Source organism: Semicossyphus pulcher, unplaced genomic scaffold (genome assembly GCF_022749685.1).
Source record: "Semicossyphus pulcher isolate SPU_LCO1_2020_fin unplaced genomic scaffold, fSemPul1.0.p SCAF_1, whole genome shotgun sequence".
In the NCBI taxonomy this organism is placed as follows: Eukaryota; Metazoa; Chordata; class Actinopteri; order Labriformes; family Labridae; genus Semicossyphus; species Semicossyphus pulcher.
In genome coordinates this window covers 15878807-15898691 of record NW_027211603.1, presented here as the reverse complement: position 1 = coordinate 15898691, position 19885 = coordinate 15878807, and the positions used below count along the sequence as shown (strand labels likewise).

Genomic DNA, 19885 nt, shown 5'->3' with positions numbered 1-19885 from the left:
ACCAACAATGTTCAAACCCAGACAAAAGTGTGATTTTATTATTACATTACATTTATCAAGGTTACAGTGCGTTTCTTTTGGTGGCCTTTTAATGTGGTCGTATCCGTTTCTCCCTCTATAGTAGGGGTGAGACAAAATATCAATACGGCAATATATCGCCGTCCTGTCTCGTGCAACACAATTAGCGCTAGTCTGGTGTCAGATATCTCTATTTTAATTTATAAACATACAACAGATTTCTCTGGGATTTTGACTCACTGCGTCCCTTTTTTCCTTCGGTGGTGCTCATGACTCATGAATGAGGGTAACGTTACGGAAATTAATTGGCCGAAAAATAAGTCCTATTTTGTTTTTAACAGTTGTTCTATAGTTCTGTGACTTTAATTTACAGACTGGAAACACGTACATTGTTTCATCTCAGTTTGTGTCAAATTCTGTGAAACTGACGCCAAATTGCAGTGAATAAATACACTTTACCTTTTTAGGGGTATTTTGTATTCTTCAATTAATCATATCGTGATGTATCTAGGGATGCACCGTTTCCACTATTAACCGTGCTTAAAAACATCACGCTTATTTAATCGTAAACACCCCCGTCTGCAAAACCTGCCAGAAAAAAGTTGCGGCTAAAGTGTCCAACACATCAAACTTGATGCAGCATCTGCAGGATCACTTATTATATCAATTATAGCAGAATCGCTGTATCGTGATATTATCGTTATCGTGGGCCGCGTATCATATCGTATTGTATCGTATTGTGAGTTATCCTGTGATTCCCACCCCTACTCTCTAGTCTAGTTGAAAGTTAATCTAACCTTTCTGTAAATTTCTAGGCATCATTGATGGCATCGACCTTCTTTAATGACATTGAGAAAACAGTTACAACTAAATAAATACAAACACAAGAAATAGAAAGAAAATAGTTACAAAGAAGCAAAACAAGCAGAGAATTGCAGATTACACTTAACAACAGCTATATTTAAGAGCAGTGTAGTTTGTAATCATGGTTTTAAAATTGACTTTTAGCGACAATCCTGTTGACTTTTCATGTGTGTTTGTTTGTGCAGCGCAGAAACTTCAAGACGTTTTCCCAAACGTAGTGTTTACAAGCAGGACTTGGAGCATTAGTCAATCACTTGTCAGTTTACAGTGACACAAAGCACAATCACCTGTTGGTAATAGGAATAATAGAGAATAACAGAATAATAAAAAATACATTCTTTCTTAGTTTTTTAGTCTATTTTATTTAGTTTATTTTGAGTTAATAAGTCTGGGTAATACAGTATAGTTCTTAACTAGTAGACCAGAGTCCTGCAAAACGTTGTTCAACCTTTGAAATACATTCAAGTCCACCTCTGTAACCTGTGTGTGCAACTTAGGAGAGAATCACACTCTGTGCTTCTCCAGTCCGGTGCACCTGTTTGATTCAGACCTCTCACGTTTCTGGAGCAGAATGTGTCGCATCTGTTCCTGATAAACTGTCTGAAAAGACCCAGATAAATAAACAAAGCTGGCTGTTTGTCTTCACATCATCAATCATAACCTAAAACAAACACATCCATGCATGCAATGACAGTCATTCTCTTGATCATCTGAAAACAAAGACATTTTTCACTCTGCCACATTATTTGGACCAGTCTGACCTTTGACCCTCAGCTGTAACTCTTTTGCATGTCTGTTTCTGTGGTCTGAAGTGGTGAGTTGTGCAGGTGGTGATGTCCATATGTTGTTGACATGATTTATTTTTTCCATGCCCCTCTCCCCGCCCTCATCTTCCCTCTCTACTTCCTGTACAAACAACCACCCAGTGCTTGAGTACAGAGATAAACTATTCACTCACTCAAACCAAAAACCTGCCGGTAAGAAGAGAATCGAACATCAAGGTATAGTCGATCTGTCTCCTCTTAAAGCGCTCCATTTCTTTCTAACTCATCCTTTTTCCTCTCTAACCCGCTGACTAACCAGGTCACGTACCACACGTGCTGCACGATGCTGCAAACCCCTAACAGAGCCCTTGTGAGACATAGTACTAATCTTTGCTGACTTTCTGGTTGCTCTGCTGGGAGCTGTGGTTTTTCACAAACCAGAGTGGCCACTCTGATGTGGCCGCTTACATTGTTAATGTGTTGGCTCAACAGGGCTGGCTGTGGTCAGTTGAGAGCTGGGTCCAGACTGAGGACTGAGGAGAGGAAGCTGTTGGTCATGAATCACACAAAATGAGGCCCCACTGATCCTGAAGTATAATTTAGTCAGCTTGAGTATGCTGTAAATGTCACTCAAAGGGAAAACTTAATAGTCAACAGTTAAAAATAAATAGATAATAACATAATTGCTCTGATATCTACAGCTCTGGAATAAATTAAGAGACCACTCCAAATGTTCCTTAAATCAGCATCTCTCTCTACATGTCATGGCCAGTTCAATCCAGATCTGAACCCCCTCCTGAATGTGATCAAGAGGAAGATGGATGGTCACAAGTCATCAAACAAAGCTGAGCTGCATGACATTTTAAACTATTGACCCACAGAGGCTTATATTTGTAGCTCCGTGCACCAGTCAGTTAGAACTGAAGAAGCCTTCAAGAACTTCAACCAAGTCCAGTTGCCTTTTGGATTACGCCTAGAATCTTACTCAAACACAAACCTCTAAATAGTAGAAGCAGAGAAAAGCATGTTTTTGCAGTGGTCTCTTCATTTTAAAGAACTGTATACTACGTGTGTAGACTTCTGTTTTTCCAATTTCAACAGCAGCCATGTTGAATTTGTAGTGTCAGGTGTAACCAGCTTGGGTACCCGTGAAATATGATAACAGCAGTTTTTAAAGCTAGTATGAATTTAAATTGTGATATTAAATGAAACAAAATGATGCATGTATACGATACATTTTTGCCCATTTGCTTGGAAATATCTTGCGCATTCCTGCACAAAATTTGAAATAGGTATATTGTACATATTTACATGTTATTATGTTTATATTTATTCTCATGTTTACTATTATGCACCAAAAACGCCAACACATATTCCTCGTATACAAACCTATTCGCATAAACCCTGATTCTGATTTTGATTCTGAAACAGATTAACCAGTTGTACAAATGCAACTCCAAAGGGCTGAAAGTGATCATCATGTCCTAACCGATAGTCGTAAAGAAGGTGCTGCATGCTGGTTTTAAGGGAAACAGCTTTTAAACTTGTTGACTTGTAAAAGAAATTCCAACAACTTCTGCTTCTAATATCTCAACACACCAGATTCTTAAAGGAATGAGTCTTTACATAATCCCTGTTCTTTTGCCGTGCATGAAAACGTGGCCCGCATGTCTCTTGTTGTTCATCATTCGGTCTCAGTTTGTTTGACAGCATGTGTACTCCAGTGTCATTCAAACAGGCCAGCTCCTGCGTGTGTGTGTTTGACTTTTGTTTTTGCCTCTGTGTGTTTGCAGGCATGTGGGCTAGCCTGCGCTCCAGCAGCAGACTCGGCCATCACCCGGCGACACGAGACGTAGGGGCCAGGTTGGCCGGGAAGGATCTGGCGCCCCCTGCAGGCAGCAACAGTCTGCAGGCTCAGCTCCTGAAACAGCAAGCTGCCCTCTACGTCTTCGGAGAAAAATCACATCTAAGGGTGAGAGTGAAAAGACAACCACTTGTTGTAGTGTAGTGTTGTAAATCCACACTTTACAGTGTCTACAGTCTGTTACAAACCAATACTATCATTGTGAGGTTAATTAAGTTCTAGATATAAAGGTTGTCTCTGATTGGCTGGCGATCAGTCCAGGGTGTACCCACCTCTTGCCCAATGACAGCTGGGATAGGCTCCAGCCCCCCTGCAACCCTGAACAGGATACGCTGTATAGATAATGGATGAATGGATGGATGGATATAAGAGTTATTGATCCCCAGAGGGGAAACAGAGGGGACAAAGAATAAGATCACTTCTCAGTGGTAAATGGTCTGTACTTATAGAACGTTTTCTAGTCTCGCGACCACTCAAAGCTGCTTTTGCACTACATGTCACATTCACACACTGATGGCAAAGGCCTAAGTGCCAATCTCTAAACAGATCTGGCTATCTCACTATGCCACTGGGAGCAATTTGGGGTTCAGTGTCTGCCCAAGAACTCTTCAACATGTGACTGTAGCAGTCAGGGATCAAACCCCCAACCTTGCGACTGAGAGACGCCCAACTCTACCACTGAGCCCTAGCCGCCACTAAATGTAATGGAGTCTAGTACAACACCAACTATAAGGGGAATTTTCACAGTCTCAGCCTCCCTCTGCTTTGTTTCTTTGGCTCCAATAAATATGTCTTAAAATCCACGTAAGCTGAAAAGTAAAAGTTGCTTTTAAAATGAAGGCGGAGACGAGAAATCCAGGTTGAATAGCCTGTCTTTCTTCCAGGCTGACAGTTACATCAGATGATGGAGCTGGTGAAGAAGAACACATTTCACACCTCTGAGCTTCGCCCTAGAGACACAGAAAACATCAGCACAATCAATAAATAAGACGCTGACTCAAACAGACGGAGCTCAGGTTAAAATTTTCCTTTGAACTAAAACCTCAGTAAAAAACATGATTGAATTTACACATTTCAGACAACAGAACATTATAAGAGCTGTTGCATCACATCACATAGCTCAGGTGTCTTGGTGAAGTGGACACTGGGTGTATATTCAACCTTTATTAGCACATTTTCATGTACATTAAAGGATGAGTGGGGTTTTTAGTTGTAAAACATCATTACTGTGTAACTCATGGAGTTAGAGAATGGTTTGACAATCCATGAACTAATTTTATTAAAATTCGTTGAAAATCTCACTGAGGCGTTAAATAATAACAGGAAGCGTTGGGAGTACCGCCATTGTGATGTCTTGAGTCCGCTCTGTTTCCTAAGAATCCTGCAGTGTTTTCACCAGTGTCAGACTTCTGTGAAAACAGTGTTCATGCACATTAAGTGAGTCAACAGAGTCAACTTTTGGAATTGGTGGGATTCAGAGTAATAGTCCTTACAAGAAGAAGTAACGCCAACTGAAGGTCGTTTTATGGTCTTGCGGTCTTTGATCTGTGACAGAAGCACCATAGACTTAAAGGCATAGAGCTAAAGATGTCCACACATGATCAGTTCAGATTCTTGGTGACGTCACATTTTTTGTTTGAGTTAAAAATTTCAACTCACGCAGTTTAGCGTTTGCTTATATTCAGATCTTTGCATTGACATTTTTTATGTGGTAAAAAAATTGTTTCCCACATGTTCTGAAAACATCTTTAATACTTTAAGTCTTTAAGTTATGCAGCCACTACTTCCTGGAAAGCAGATTTGATGCTGAAAAACAAACTAAAGTCAGCTGACCTTAAATTTGACATGCCCGACCCCCTCCTCTCTCTCTCGCTCTCTCTCTCTCTCTCTCTCTCTCTCTCTCTCTCTCTTGTGACAGGGCCTCAGGGTGGACTCCTCTCTAAACTGTGAACTGGTGCCGGTGGACTTCGCAGACACGCGGCAGGTGAAAGCGTCTTTTAAGAAGCTCCTGAGAGCGTGCGCTCCCAGTGCCACCTCGTCCGACTCGGAGGACTCCTTCCTCAAAGCCTTGGAGGACTCTGAATGGATCCTGCAGGTGAACAAACACGCTCTGTGACTCCGAGTTGGACTCTGTGGGAGAACCAACTTCCTGCTCATCCTCTGAATCAGATTCACATAATGAATAAATCCACTTTGAAGCCACTTTCCCAAGGGAAACAGATTACCAACCATGGGATAATAGCATCCTTCTTATCATGCTGGTTATCTGATTGACCCCCTGCAGACTTACATTGAACATATCATACAAAAATATTATCTGTGGGAAAACCCCTCAGTACTTTAACAGTAGACCAAACATGGTAATGACTGCACACCGAAGATTAATTGTGTTTGTGTCTTTTTGTTTACATGTCTCTGCATGTGCATTTGTTGCTCTCCCACAGCTTCACAAGATCCTGCAGCTGGCACTGATTCTGGTGGAGCTTCTGGACAGCGGCTCATCTGTCCTCCTCAGCCTGGAGGACGGCTGGGACATGACAACACAAGTGAGAGAAATGCACAAATACCTATCTGGATAAACGCACTAGGAAGAGGTTTAATGTGGTGTAGACTTTTCCTCCTACTACTTCATCTACAGATTTAGTGAGTGGCATAAACCAGAGAATAAGTACAGGGGATTAATAGGGCTCATGCTTGCAAGAGAGGGAAAGCCAGCGTAATCATCTCAACGTGTGAAAGCATACACACATCACTCACTGCCACGCGCCTCCACTTCACCTGAAAGCCTGTAAAAGAGGAGATTGTTAAGTGTATGAAACCGTGTCTCCCCTGGTTGAAGTCCAGAAGTACGATCTTGTAGCATTTTACTCCTCTCGTTTAATCAGAGGACCTGATAAACAAAAACACAGCAGGGACATGTGCATCAAAGGGAACAGGTTACTCCATTAAACAAACTTACCATCCCTGGCACTTGATGTATTGTAGTATCTGGCTCTCAGTTTTTTATGTGATACTGTCCCCGTCCTCTTGAATATGTTTGCGGCAATGTTGTCTTTTGCTAAGCTGCAACAAATAAACTTAAAACGGTTTAACGAAAGCTTAACATCCTGAGTGCAAGCTGTAGTTGTAAAAATCGCTCGTTAAAAAGGAATTACTGACAGAAAAAAAGTTAATTAAACACTTGCTTACATTGCTCTGGTGAAGTGAGGATGAGGAGGGGCTTAAGCAGAAGGGAGAAAAGAACATAAATGAATCAATAAATACAAACATAAAACACGTGAAAGGATCCAGGCTCAGCCAATCAAAACAACAGAGCACCTCAGATTAACTGTGGTTTGCTAAAAGACAGCTGTTTAGAGAACAGCCAAAATATTTGGTTTAACTGTACTAAACGTGAACTGAAAACAAATTTGCAAATGTTCAAATATAACTTTAAGATGTTCCTGACAAATTTTTGAGGAATTAAATTTAGATTTCTCGGTTGCATGTGACTCATAAGTCTGGCACGTCAGCGTCCCTGCTCTTCTTCTGATCCGCTCATTGACTGGTCACCAGATTAAGCGGAGACGAATAACAAACCGGTCTGCATGTGATTTAAATTATTAGAATCATGGTTCTAATTTTAATACAAGTAAACATTTAGCCAGTTTGATCCTGATCGCTTGTCTGCATCGGCTCGCTGCTGCACTCAGCATTTCATCGCGTGTTTGCTTTCTGAGCTCATATTTTCCGTGTCGACCTGTTAAAGTCCACATGTTTGTGTTTCAACTTTGTGTCCTTCAAACGTGTTTACGGGCTTTGCACAGCCCTGGGCTGCTGTTTAAAAGCACACTTTGTGTATCCCCGATGCGAGGCACGTGTTTGGGCCCGCAGCATCTCTCTCCACGGGCCACCGGCTCCATCACACCAGGTCCCGCTCCGCCCGCACAGGCAAATAAGCACCATATGCTCTGGCTCTCCTGCCTCTGTCCACGCACCATAGACACCCAGCAGACAGGATGCAGAACCGTCTTTGCTTTCTTTCTAAAAACCTGTTTTCTGTTTCTGCTACTCATCCTCCGTCTGACCCTCTGCCTCCCTCATATCTCTTTCATACCTTGCTTCTTTCTGAGGGTCTTATTTCCGTGGCGGGCATGCAGGGGGGGATTTCTCTACCACTCAGGGCTGGATGTTCTCTTAAACCCCAAGAGGAAGCCACAAACTGTTTTTCTCGCTCATTCCACACGCGTCAGGGCTCATTAGTTGTGTTGGAGGAGACACGGGCAGGGCAGCAGGCCAAGCGTACGGCATGTGTAGACAAGTGGTTCTCAACTGGTGTTTTTTAGAGCATGCTCAAGTGTCCCGGTAGACCTGTGCTACAATGTTATATAAATGTAATTGACATCAGATGATCGGTTTGACATGTTGCTGTCAGAAGAAGACGGTACAAGACGGGCTCAAATCAGGAAATGTGACAGTCACACAAATACAACATATCTTTAAAGAAAAGGTCGGCATGGCTTATTCCAAAGTGACCGTAACAGGAGCAAACACACACAACAACCAAGGGAAAATGTACAGATCAGAATTGTATCTTTTTAATACTGCAGACAAGTGTTGCATTTCCCTTTCCTCTCATATATCACCGTGTTTGCAGGTTGTGCTTGAACTGTGGGAACTCTCTTCTTATGATTCCTCTCTCCATTCCTCTCTCTCTCTCTCTGTGCAGGTGGTATCTTTGGTGCAGCTGCTGAGCGACCCTTTCTACAGGACTCTGGAGGGTTTTCAGGTGCTGCTGGAGAAAGAGTGGCTGTCCTTCGGCCACAAGTTCAGCCAGCGGAGCAACCTGAGTCCCAGCAGCCAGGGCGGCGGCTTCACACCCGTCTTCCTGCAGTTCCTGGACTGCGTGCATCAGGTGACTACCTCTTGCACAGGTGCACCGTACAGTGAAGCATCTCGGTGCCTCCTGCTACGTGACTTAGCTCCACTTTCTCAACATGACTTAGCATCTTTAAAGCGTGACCGTGAGCTCATCACATTCCTCAAAAGTGCACAGATGCAGGGGGGGGAGAAGGAAAGGGATTCAGCTGTCAGTATCTATACATTTGGTTTAGTTTTGCACTTTGCATTCCAAGCGCTGGATGTGTAATTTCAACACTGTGTTGCACCAGGGAGTGTGTTAGAGGCTGCTGCCCAGATGGTCCACTGATCAGCGCTGTGCTCGCGTGTTTCAGCATCCCTTCACTTTTCAATGCGTGTTTAAAGCTGCATGTGGAGGATTGCAGCTTTGGGGATTGAGAGGGCTTTGGGTGTGCTTCAGGATTTCAGTGCGAGGGGGCGGGCAGGGGGGTTAAGAATGAAGCTCGTACAGCTGAGGCCCAGAGAGCGCCGAGGTGTCCGCTCTGAAATGCTAACTGTGGAGAATGTCGTGGGCTTTTTTTTTCCCTGTGTCCCCTGAGGTCTCACAAACTCACTCCCATACACTTACATCAACACATAGTTTCTGCATTTGTCTTTTGAAACTGAAATCTTGGCAGCTAAGACGGTCTGGCGGGGGTCCTGGGGTCTGGAGAGCTATAAACAGGGAGGGGGGGGAAGATTCAGACAAGAGCTGAAAATAGAAGTGCCTCATCTCCAAAACAGCTGTTGTTTTTGCCAATAGACCCAGGTGGCCTCAAATATTCAACACTCTATCTGTCGTTGGCCACTTCACACCGCTGGATGGGAACAATGGAGCTGCGGTCCTGCAGCCCTGATTGTGTCTGGCGGTGATGATATCACTGACCTTTGAAACTACCGGGACAGAAGAGTTTCTTTCCTGTTTCTAATTACTCATCAATGCACTGGAGGGACGCGAGGCCAGAAACACGAGGACATGGCGCAGCTGCCGCACACACTCTGACCTTCCCTCTCTTGTCACCAGCTATCTCTGACCATCTTTTCATGCCTTTGCAGATTTTGGAGCAACATCCTCTGGAGTTCGAGTTTAATCAGTATTATCTGAAGTTCCTGGCCTATCATCACATCTCTAACCGCTTCAAGAACTTCCTGTTGGACTCAGACTATGAGCGCTTGGAACATGGTCAGTGTCCTTGACAGTTTAAAACCAGAGGGGGGGATTGTTTTAATATTATCACTTCTTACACTGAGGAAATGCTGCATTAAAGAGGCTGTAAGTTACTTTTAAATAACAAGGCATGTTCTTATAAAGATTACTGTGCCTAAATCATTACTTTATAATCAACAGATGACAGCTTACTATGACTTTTCCCTTTGCTTTAATAATGTCCAGCTAAGGACAGAATTCATATATAGTGTGTAATAAATAAATCCTCACTTTTTTTCTGTCTTATGATCTATAACTTCTCCTCTGTGTCTCTCAGGTTTGTTGTTTGAGGATAAAGGTGATAAACAGGCCCGCAGAGGCATCTGTATCTGGGAGTGCATCAACAGGATGCACAAGAGGAGTCCCATCTTCCTCAACTACCTGTTCAGCCCCTCAGAGAACGATGTGAGTGTTTCTGCCTGTCTGTCTCTCTGTACTTCATGTCGCACTTCAATAAGTGAAAATGAACAGAAAAATTGACGTACAGATGAAGACAAAACGTCCCCTTGGACTCCGATAGAGTGAGATCCCTAAACAGACCTGCAATTACTGCTTATCCTTATATATGCAGCAATTGTCTGTATATCCTCAAACAGTGCTTCTTTCACTAAAGCATCTTTTTCCTAAAGAACTGTGCTTGATGGAAATGATCTTTAATGTTTCCTCTCATTCCAAAGTCATCACTGTACCAATCAATGAGATGAGCCTGTCACCATATTCTGAGGCACCTCGTCCACACATTTGACAAACAAGATGTTTTCTCTCTTGCCGTTACAAACCGTTATCCTCAATAAGAATTTACACTGCATAACATTTTACACGATGGGCACTATAATTAAGGATTCTAATTAAAATTGCAGGTGATCCTGAAGCCCTCCATCAGCATCCCCAGCCTGAATAAGTGGGACTTCTTCACGGACGAGACTCTGTCCACGGGGCCGTGTTACGACTGGAGGATGATGGCCGTGAGGTCGGACAGCTCCGAGGAGGCAGACTCCCTCTCCAACAGTAAGAGGAGGATCGTGTGGCCGTGCTACAGCAGCGTGAGCCGCGCTCAGCCTGATGCCATCACCAAACTCCTCAATGTAAGTTTCATCTATAGTTTTTATCCTGTTTGTTCTCGTGTCATGCTTCATGTTTGTCATCTTATTATGGCTGCAGGACATCGAGAAGCTGGAGGGCGAGCTGAACCAGGCGCCTGAGAAGTGGCAGACGACTCTGGAGAGAGTCCGAATCAGCATCCAGGAAGACCTCACCGCAGAAGGAAATGTGTGTCAGCCTCAAAGTTAAATTGTGTCAAATTCTTCTTTTGTGTCTTTCCCACTCATGCTTCATTATCTCATGTGTTAGCAGCTCCGTAAGCAGTCGTTATCCATCTCGGGCCTGATTCCCACGTCCGGCCTGCAGGCCTTCCAGCGGCGCTCCATGCTGCACCTGCCAGACAGCGGACTGGGCGAAGACCGCAGCACCGCCACGGCCAACGGGATCAACCGCCGCGCTGCAACGCTTTACAACCAGTTCACCCCCAAGAGCGAGGAGAACAGGTGGGTCGTGAACTTCCTGAGTCTCCGGAACAAATAAGAATCCACATTTGATTCAGTCGGAACCGCTGCCGAGGGGCCCGTCCAGTTTTGGAAGATGATTCAGAGCTGTGGTATGCCGTGTGTCATGTTTGTGAGGATGGTCTGTTCTCTGCTAAACTCTGGGTGTGTAATTTGACAATTACTGCGAGGTTAAAGCACAGTCTCTTGGCTCTGTTATCTGGATATTTGTTCTCTGAGTCGAATAAACTGATTTAAATTTAAAAAGCATACGTGCTCTTCACCTTTCGCCGTCCAAGTCGTGTTTTGACAGAGAAAAGTTCTAACAGATGATGCGGGCTTATCAGAAACACTCAGCTGTCATGGAGTGTTTCAGAGATGCACCAACATCTGTGTTTGATTGGATCTATGTACAGAAATGATTGAATCCTATATTTTAGTCTAGATGTTTGCAAGCTCACAGCTTCACTCTGCTGCGTTGCAACCATATTAGTGACACAAACGTTTGAGGGCATGTGGTTGCGTTGAGGCTATTTTACATGCAAATTGAATCCAGAGCTTAATTCTCCACAAGTGACCCTTTGTGTAAGATATGCAAAATATCCTGCTCTTTACTATCACAGTTATGCAACTATCCCAGGTCTGACCTCTTTACACATAGGGGAACACAATGTACAAACAGTGCTGGAAATGTTCTTCATGCGACAAATGGTGGGATTAGCTCCACCAAACCTGATCGTGAACCTGAATAATGAGTCAAAACAACAAATAAATACGAATCAGGGATATTGTTTGTGCAGACTGAACTTTTAAAGAGACATCCAGTGTTAACCTACATGGCTCTAACATGTTGTTTTTCAGGTCCTACGAGGGGATCCTGTATAAACGTGGAGCGCTGCTGAAAGGTTGGAAACCTCGCTGGTTTGTATTGGACATTACGAAACACCAGGTGAGCAAATGCACGCACCACATTCATGTTTCAGAATAGCCCAGCTTTTACCTGAGCGACGGGCTGCAGGTTAACGTTCATGTCCTCGCAGCTGAGGTACTACGACACCGGGGAGGACACCAACTGCAGAGGCCACATCGATCTGGCGGAGGTGGAGTCTGTGATGATCGCCGCCCCGACGATAGGAGCTCCCAAACACATCAGTGAAAAGGCTTTCTTTGACGTGAGTGCATGTGAACAGCTGTGTCACGTTTTAGAAACGAGTGTCGTGCATGCTCAAGTTCAGGTTGAAAGTATGTTATTAGTTTTGATTAATGAAATGTTTCAAAACGAGTGAAAGGAAAATGTCTAAACTTACAAACCACAGCTTTCAATTTGGCCATCAAGTAGAGCATCTGTTCCTCTGATGCCACGTTTTTAATATTGTTAAGAGTTGTTTTTGCAGTTTCTATGTTTTACAGGCTAATTGAAAACACACAACTCATCGTGAACGTGGGGATTTGCGGCTGTCTTTTTTGTAGCTTTTGTTATCTGATTGTCTTTGAATATTGTTTACTAGCAAAAGAGGAACAATGGCTTCCTTCTGCGGTACAGACTGCAGACTAGAGGTTGCGCAAAATAACAACAAAAACTAGTCGATAAAGGCATTCATTATTAACTTGTTTATTTAGCATGAATAATGGGATTTATATACATTAACACTTAATTTCACACTTTAAATATGCAGGGGAAAAAAGATTAAGCCAGAGAGTGATGCAGCTGTTAGATGTTAGAGATAAAACCAGAACAATGAAGCAGGCTGTGGTTTTATTTTGTTGCACATTTAAGTTTGTTTGGTCCTTTTGGTCAACATCCCATCCTGGTACATCTTCCTCACAGATTCATCTAGTAACAACAATCACAAACACCACCCTTTTCAGCCACTTCAGAGCTTCTCTGACCAAAAAACAAACTAAAAAGTCTGTTATTCCCACTGAAATTTCCATCACAAAACATCACTACTTGTCAATGCAGCTTTGTTACTCTGATTCATTTATCTTTCTAGGTTGTGAGCCCCTAACCTAAGACATTTTCTATGATTAAATAAGTTATTTTGAATCTTCTTTTCTGATTCCTCTCTAGCTGAAGACCAGCAAGCGAGTGTACAACTTCTGCGCCTCAGACGCACCCAGCGCCCAGCTGTGGATTGACAAGATCCAGAGCTGCATCTCTGACGCTTAAACACCGAGACCAACATCGTGAACATCAGAGGAAGTGTCCGGCGGGTTGAGAGCAGAGACGTGACGAGCGCCCGACTCGGCTCTCAGATGTCTTAAATTGCGGGACCACAGTGAACAAAGTGCCTGGTATTGGAGGGTGGACGCTGTTCATCCACCTCTCTGCTTGTTACTTAGCAGCTCGACAGGCTGCCGTCACTCTCCTTCAGCCCGAGTCGCTCGAACACGTTCGTCTCTGCTGTCAGCCGCCTCCTCTCTGCCCCTCCAACCGGGATCAAGTGAAGATAAGCTGAACGTTTTAGGGGACTGCACTAACGAGGAAATGTTATCCTACTTAAGCTGTAAATAGATCAAAGCAATATCACTGGCCATTCAAACTGTGGGTTCAATTTTAGACTCAAAAGAAATAGAAAATAGCCTATAAAAGAATTTCTATCAGATATTTTACTACGAGGTTATTGCTGCTTAATGAAACGTATGAACCGCCAAAAAACTCAGAGGTTTTAATGCACAACATGAAAAAGCAATTTGTTTGCACTTAGCTCTAAAGTATGCACTCCTTATCAAATATAGATTTTCTATCAGATGCAGACAGCGAGGCTAAAGGCATTACTTTACAGTGTACATATGACGATTCAACAGGACGGACTCAATGAAAAGAATTTGCACAGTGAGTTCAAAAGAGTTAGCAGACATTTTTCTATTTAAATGAGTGACGTCGTTTTCTCCGTGTTGTTGAGTGTTAATGAACCTGGATAACACGTTTGTCTCATGTAATGTAAATTATTATTTTTATTAAAAGTGTAACTGTGTAAGTGTGGTGGCTTCATGTATTTTTCTGTAAATACCTGTGTGACATTTCATTTTATAAACTGTATGAACTGAACATAAGTATACTTTTCTAACCTTAATTCTAATGTGACCAACAAGTCGTTTTCTATGTGTCGTTACTGGTGCAAAAATACCTGAGTGGCCTGTTCCCTGTTTTGTGATGAAACATTTGTTCTGAAAATGAAATGGAGACCCTTTTTTCTGTCGTGGTTCAGATTGTCCAGGCATGTGTGTCTTTTAAGGGCTTTTTTTTTTAAAGAAGTAAACTTAATATGTAGGACATTGTGGTTTCAGAAGCCTCGTCTTATCTGTTCTGTTTGTGCCACTTTTACGGTTTCAGTAAAAAAAAGAAAGAACACAAATGAAACTATTCAAAGATGTCAGATGTTTTTTTTTCTTATTGTATCTTTTTACCATGTTTTGTGGTGACACTAATTTTTGGAAATAAACCAAACAGACTGTTTTACTGAGTGGATATCAAAGTTTCTTTGAATATGAATTCCAATTGTTACCATGAAAAAAGTAATACTACAGTGTAAAAAAATACTCCAAAGCAAGTAAAAGTCCTGCATTTAAAATGTTACTGCGATGGAAGTACAGAAGTATGATCATAAAGTACTCAACAAAAGAGTGGCCCCTTTAATAGTTCTCTGTATAATATAACAAAATATTTACTTAATCATGAAAGGTCTTCTGTCCACCCATTGTGTTCTCTACTTTTCATCACAACAAACTATTTTTTAGAGGGCATTTTTTTATTTACATTTATTTACATACAATAGGATGATCTACAACACATTCATGTTGTGTAATTAAAATCAGATTTCACATAAAGTTCATAATGAAGCAACCAAAATGAAAAAGAAAGCTTCAAAAGTCCTTCTATTGAATTTAATGTTACAGATATTAAATAAAACAAGCTGGAAGTGTTGGACAAATTCATCAAAATATCTTAACATGCACAGAATGCATACAAACCTGTCTCTGTGTGTTGTAGTTTCTTATTAAGTGCACACCACAGTTACAAACAGCCTGTGATTTCTCGTGGCTTAAACAGAAGGTAGCAAGTAGCACTGCTACCAGGACACGATCTTCTGTCTGAGAGTAGGAAGGGGGAAATTACTTCCTGTTTCCTGTCATTTAATTAAAAGAAAACGTTTGGCAAAACTTGAGTTCAATCTCTTGTAGTATGAGAATGTTAATTTAAGATCATGTGGTCATTTCTGTTAAAGACTGGCAGACAAATGGTGGAGGCAGTATTACTGTTTGACGGGCTATTTATAGTCATAAAAAAAGCAATGACTTACGTTATGTTGTTGTGGAGTTGTTTGGCATTCTTTGATGAATGTTTGTCACACGAGTATTTGGGTTTATATTGACAAACTACGACACATCACTCTCTTGGGTCCATGCTAAAATTGATAACACACTGCGTTGACTGGTAGCAAATTTGGTTCAAACACCATCAGCCTCAGCTGTACTCTATGTTTAGTGCTGTAGATCAAATGTTAGCATGCTACTAAGCTAAACTAATGGTCGTGGCAGATGTCTTGGCCGCTGTGGTGCTTGAGTGTTTTCTCATTGGTGGAAAGAGTTGGGTCTCTTCAGAGTATCTGGATTTGCTGTCAAAGGATAACTTTTGTTATGTTTGGAGGTACACACCACAAAAAACACTTTTTTATTGATTGATTGTTTGATTGTTAAGCTGGGTGTATCAGCATGCTAACGTTAGCATGAAGCTCTGCTGTGCTGAAGGACAGCTTCACAGCTTCTTGCATGGTGGTAAACTTGGAGTCTTGTTATACAGGGGTCACAGGATACAGGAAGAGAACTTAAGACCTTGTAATTGCCATGTTTTTCTGGCCTGTTCTGAACACATTGTCTTTATCTTTTTTTATTTTTTTCTCAATGAAAGGTAATCAGATAGGTCTGCAACTCACGTTTTTTTTTTCTCTGAGCCATCAACAGGACTTGAGCAGATGATGTTGGGTGCCAGCAATGTGACTCAGGCTCAGTGGCGCCTGTTTGAACAGGACTCCTTAGGTCCCAGGAAGGTCTGTCTCCCTCGTGTCTGGAGGCTGAAGGTCAGAAGAAGAGCAGAGGGGGGCAGGGGGGTGTTTGTTCCTTGGTATGATCTCCCAGCTGGCTCTTTCTGGCAGCAGGTGTAGAGCTGCAGCAGGCGAACATCTGGGCAGAGCCTCTGGCAGTCCTCTCCATATTTAGCCTCCCACTTTGGGTACGGGGATTAGGACCTCTGCCCACAAAAGGGGGGTGAAGCGGAAGTTATCCAGCAGGATTGTGAGGAATGGCATGATAGGAATCATTTCCTCCTAAGGCAGGATTGGCTTTTCTTGACAGCCATTTTATTGATTCCACATAGCTGCGTTCCTCAGACGGGATCTTTCTAGATCATGCAAATTAGTTTGTTTAAAGCTTTTAGCAGATGAAAGAACAATCACTGTTACATAACCATGACGTGAATGAGGCCACATTTCTGCCCACGCAGGCATTTATTCTCTGAAGTTCAGACAATTTGCTGATGAGAGTGTCTCTTTTCCCTAATACCAGCCTTGTTTTAATAAAATGCAGTGCTGTGTAATTGATCTTGTGTAACTTGGCAAAATGTTTCTGTTGACTTCAGTGTGATTGGGTTGGAATCCTGCTGCTATCCCATAAACAAATCAAAAGCAGTCCATAAGAATTAAGATTTGCACGTATCTGTTGCTTTTGCTTCCCGCGCTCTTCCTACACTAAATGCTTGTTGAACACAAAACAGCTTGAAAAATAAGCTGATTGGCCCCTCCGTGGTCCCCCAGCGACAGATGATACTGATTTATTTTATGGGCCCTTCAAATCCCATCGTCCGTGTAGCCCTGTGGTTGAAATGAATGCAGGCTGTGTAGCAGTTAGCATTTCCTGGGTGCCTCTGTAGTGTGGGAGCTGTGTCGCTGCTGCCCGGGGCCCTTCTTCCTCTTAAGCCCCCGTGACCCCTCAGCGGGCACCTGCTCCAAAACTCACTGCAACCACTCCAGCGCTGATCTCACTGGCTCGACACACATTATCAGGTCCCACCCAAGAAATGAGAATGATGTCAGCTGCCTGCAGCACATGGGGGTCTAGCTGCATGAATCAACTGAGGTCTTGATTATCTTATCCTGACACGGCGCGCTCAGCCGTGAACCGAGAAGCACAATTACACCTGTGATTTTCAGCTTTAGGGAGAGCCGTAGAGATCTTTCCTTGGCCCCACTTAGCGTTGTTTGTCAAGAGCCCTGATGTTTTTCACTCGTGACCCTCAGTTTCTCCATTCAGCCGAACCCCGTAGTCCATTCATCCGTGTGAAATGCGCAGGGCTGTGAGGTCACTGTGGGAAGTCATCTCACCCAGAAAACAGGCATCTGCCAGACATTCTTTCACCAACAGACAATCCCGAAAAATGTTAGTGTTTCAAATCAGTTTGGATGAGGACATTTTGGACAGGAATCAGATGCATTGGTCACGGGTATTAGGGTACTTTTCGAACACATGTGGCGAGGGTGAGACAGCCAGAGATGTCCTTATTTTTGGAATGTCGGGGGCTTGTGCGATTTGGCTGTGGAGATTATAAACTCCCAATTCTGAGAAGAGTCTTTGCACAAAAAGAAGGCGCCACATTGTTCTCACATTCTGGGATATAAATATCTCTTCTAGAAGAAATGTGAACATGTGATCTGTTTATCACACTCAAGGTTAATGATTCGAGACAAATACTGCAGACAGTTCTGAATTTCATCAATCATCGTCTGTTTGTTCTTACCTTTCTTAGTGGGCCTGTATCTGTATTTTATCTAATGTCATCTCGGTGCATCGATTAAAAAAAGGTGTCGATCACACGAACAAAGATGTCCATAAAAGGCGAAGCTATGTGGATGACATGATCTGTTTTTGGTGGTAAAAACATTCTTGGTTACAGTATGAGCTCACAGATTTGGGCAATCTGTCTCTTTACCCGATCTTATCAGTAACCCTACCGGTATGAAGAGATCTGCGCGGAGCTGAGTGTTAGATCAGTGTATGAATGCAGGTACTTATCTCATCTCCTGCTCTGACAACTCTGAACTCGTGATGAACCGTCCAGCTCAGTCACGGTGTTTTAAGAGAAAGTAAAAGTAAGTAAAGAGGCTCATTGTGCAGGTCGGCTGGCAGACACGTGACAGACGAGCACCCACAGCTGATAGTTTGACCCGGTTATTACTGTGGCTTTGTCTCTTTTTTCATGAGGGAAAACAAAGGTGAGCTGTACGTGTGAGGACAGGGCGCCCTTGTTGCACAAACGGATTTGTTTTGACACCAGGACGCAGCGAAACAAAAGTCCTTGCTTCTAAAAGGTGATCGAAGGTGACTCATCTGTTTTATGATTACTGGAATAATGACGTCATTCTGCAGAGCATATTCAGACCTGTCATACAAACAGGCAGGTAACTAGGCATGCATTTGTTTTCTCTTTATACTGATAGTGATACCTCAACACTGGATACCAATCACTATCAGGTCTGTTTCAGAGCCATGCACATCTGCATCATCAGTGCAAGGGGATGCTTTTCGAAAAGTATTACATGAACCATCAACTTTACTAACTAAAGGTTAAGGATGGCAGTATGAAATATTATTTCAAAAGAATTCATGAAAAGGCCCAAAATAAAAAGGAATTGATTCTACAAACAAATGCTGTCTGTGCAGCCAAAGCTTTGCCATAGTCCTCAATCACTGGCTAAAAATAGTTGCCTCAAACTGCCAACTGCTTTTAAACAACAGTTACATTAGTGTCCTGATTTTTAACTGAATTCAGGGTATGTTAACATGTAATGTGAGAAACCTGGTTTTTAATATGCCTTTATACAACAGCTAAAGTTAGTTCCGGCCAAGTAATCTGATTGGACAAGAAGCATTCAATGAGTGCTGATATCAAGAACAACATCACTGGGACTTTTCACACTGTGTATCACTCCACCTCAGCTGCATGCTCTGAATACAGTTAATTAACATAACAGCAGATCGTGCCTGTGCCTGCGACCGAATCACAGCCGTGATGATATTCAGTACAACATCAAGACCTCGAGTGCTTAAATATACATAACAGTGTGGTTTCTGACCATCCCTCGTGCAGTTGTGTCTTGGTTTCCGTCTCTATTTTCTTCACCAACTAAGCGTGTTAAGAAACCTGGATGTGGTGTTTACCTTGACACAGTATTCTGGTTTCCCTCCAGGAACTCCAGGTAACATATCCAGGTTTCTGAATCCACAATGAAATGTTTACAAGCACCTTAACTTCCATCATAACCTATTTTTTGTGTGCATGTAAATCAGACTAAATATTAACATCCTTAGTAGGAACAAATAAGAGACCTTACAAGACAGGAATCTTGGGTCTTTTCAGGAACACCTAAAACCATTGAGTACATTTGGTGCCAGCAGTTAAAGACTGACAGTCACTCACTGAGGCTCCTAAAACGTCTTAAAAATGTTGTCTATGTTGTGTTTTTTTCTTGCACTCAAACAAAAGAGGACTGTTTGTCAGTGCTGGGGGTTTGAGCTTTTGAAAGCGGCCAGATGTGTCCAAGCACTCCTGCTCAGTTCATCACTGATTACAATCCTGTTAATATGCTGACACCTGGTGGAAACTCTTCGCCATGATAGAAAAGGCAGTGATTATGAAGAAGAGAGAAGGGATTAAATTAAAAAAAAGTCTCGGAAATGAACATAGACATCCACA

General features: G+C 42.6%; 1 protein-coding gene across 1 annotated transcript in view; it reads left to right on the top strand.

Moving 5' to 3' along the window:
- sbf2 (SET binding factor 2) overlaps positions 1–14599 on the top strand; it is an 88839-nt gene extending 74240 nt beyond the window's left edge. Inside the window, exons 30-42 of the mRNA XM_069675741.1 lie at positions 1809–1883; positions 3440–3618; positions 5429–5605; positions 5955–6056; positions 8219–8404; positions 9445–9571; positions 9873–10000; positions 10456–10680; positions 10757–10864; positions 10949–11139; positions 11998–12085; positions 12177–12308; positions 13208–14599. Of these exons, the coding sequence (XP_069531842.1) occupies positions 1809–1883; positions 3440–3618; positions 5429–5605; positions 5955–6056; positions 8219–8404; positions 9445–9571; positions 9873–10000; positions 10456–10680; positions 10757–10864; positions 10949–11139; positions 11998–12085; positions 12177–12308; positions 13208–13306 (1817 nt within the window). The 3' untranslated portion in view covers positions 13307–14599. The remainder of the gene's footprint in view (positions 1–1808; positions 1884–3439; positions 3619–5428; positions 5606–5954; positions 6057–8218; positions 8405–9444; positions 9572–9872; positions 10001–10455; positions 10681–10756; positions 10865–10948; positions 11140–11997; positions 12086–12176; positions 12309–13207) is intronic.
- Positions 14600–19885: the final 5286 nt, after the last annotated feature.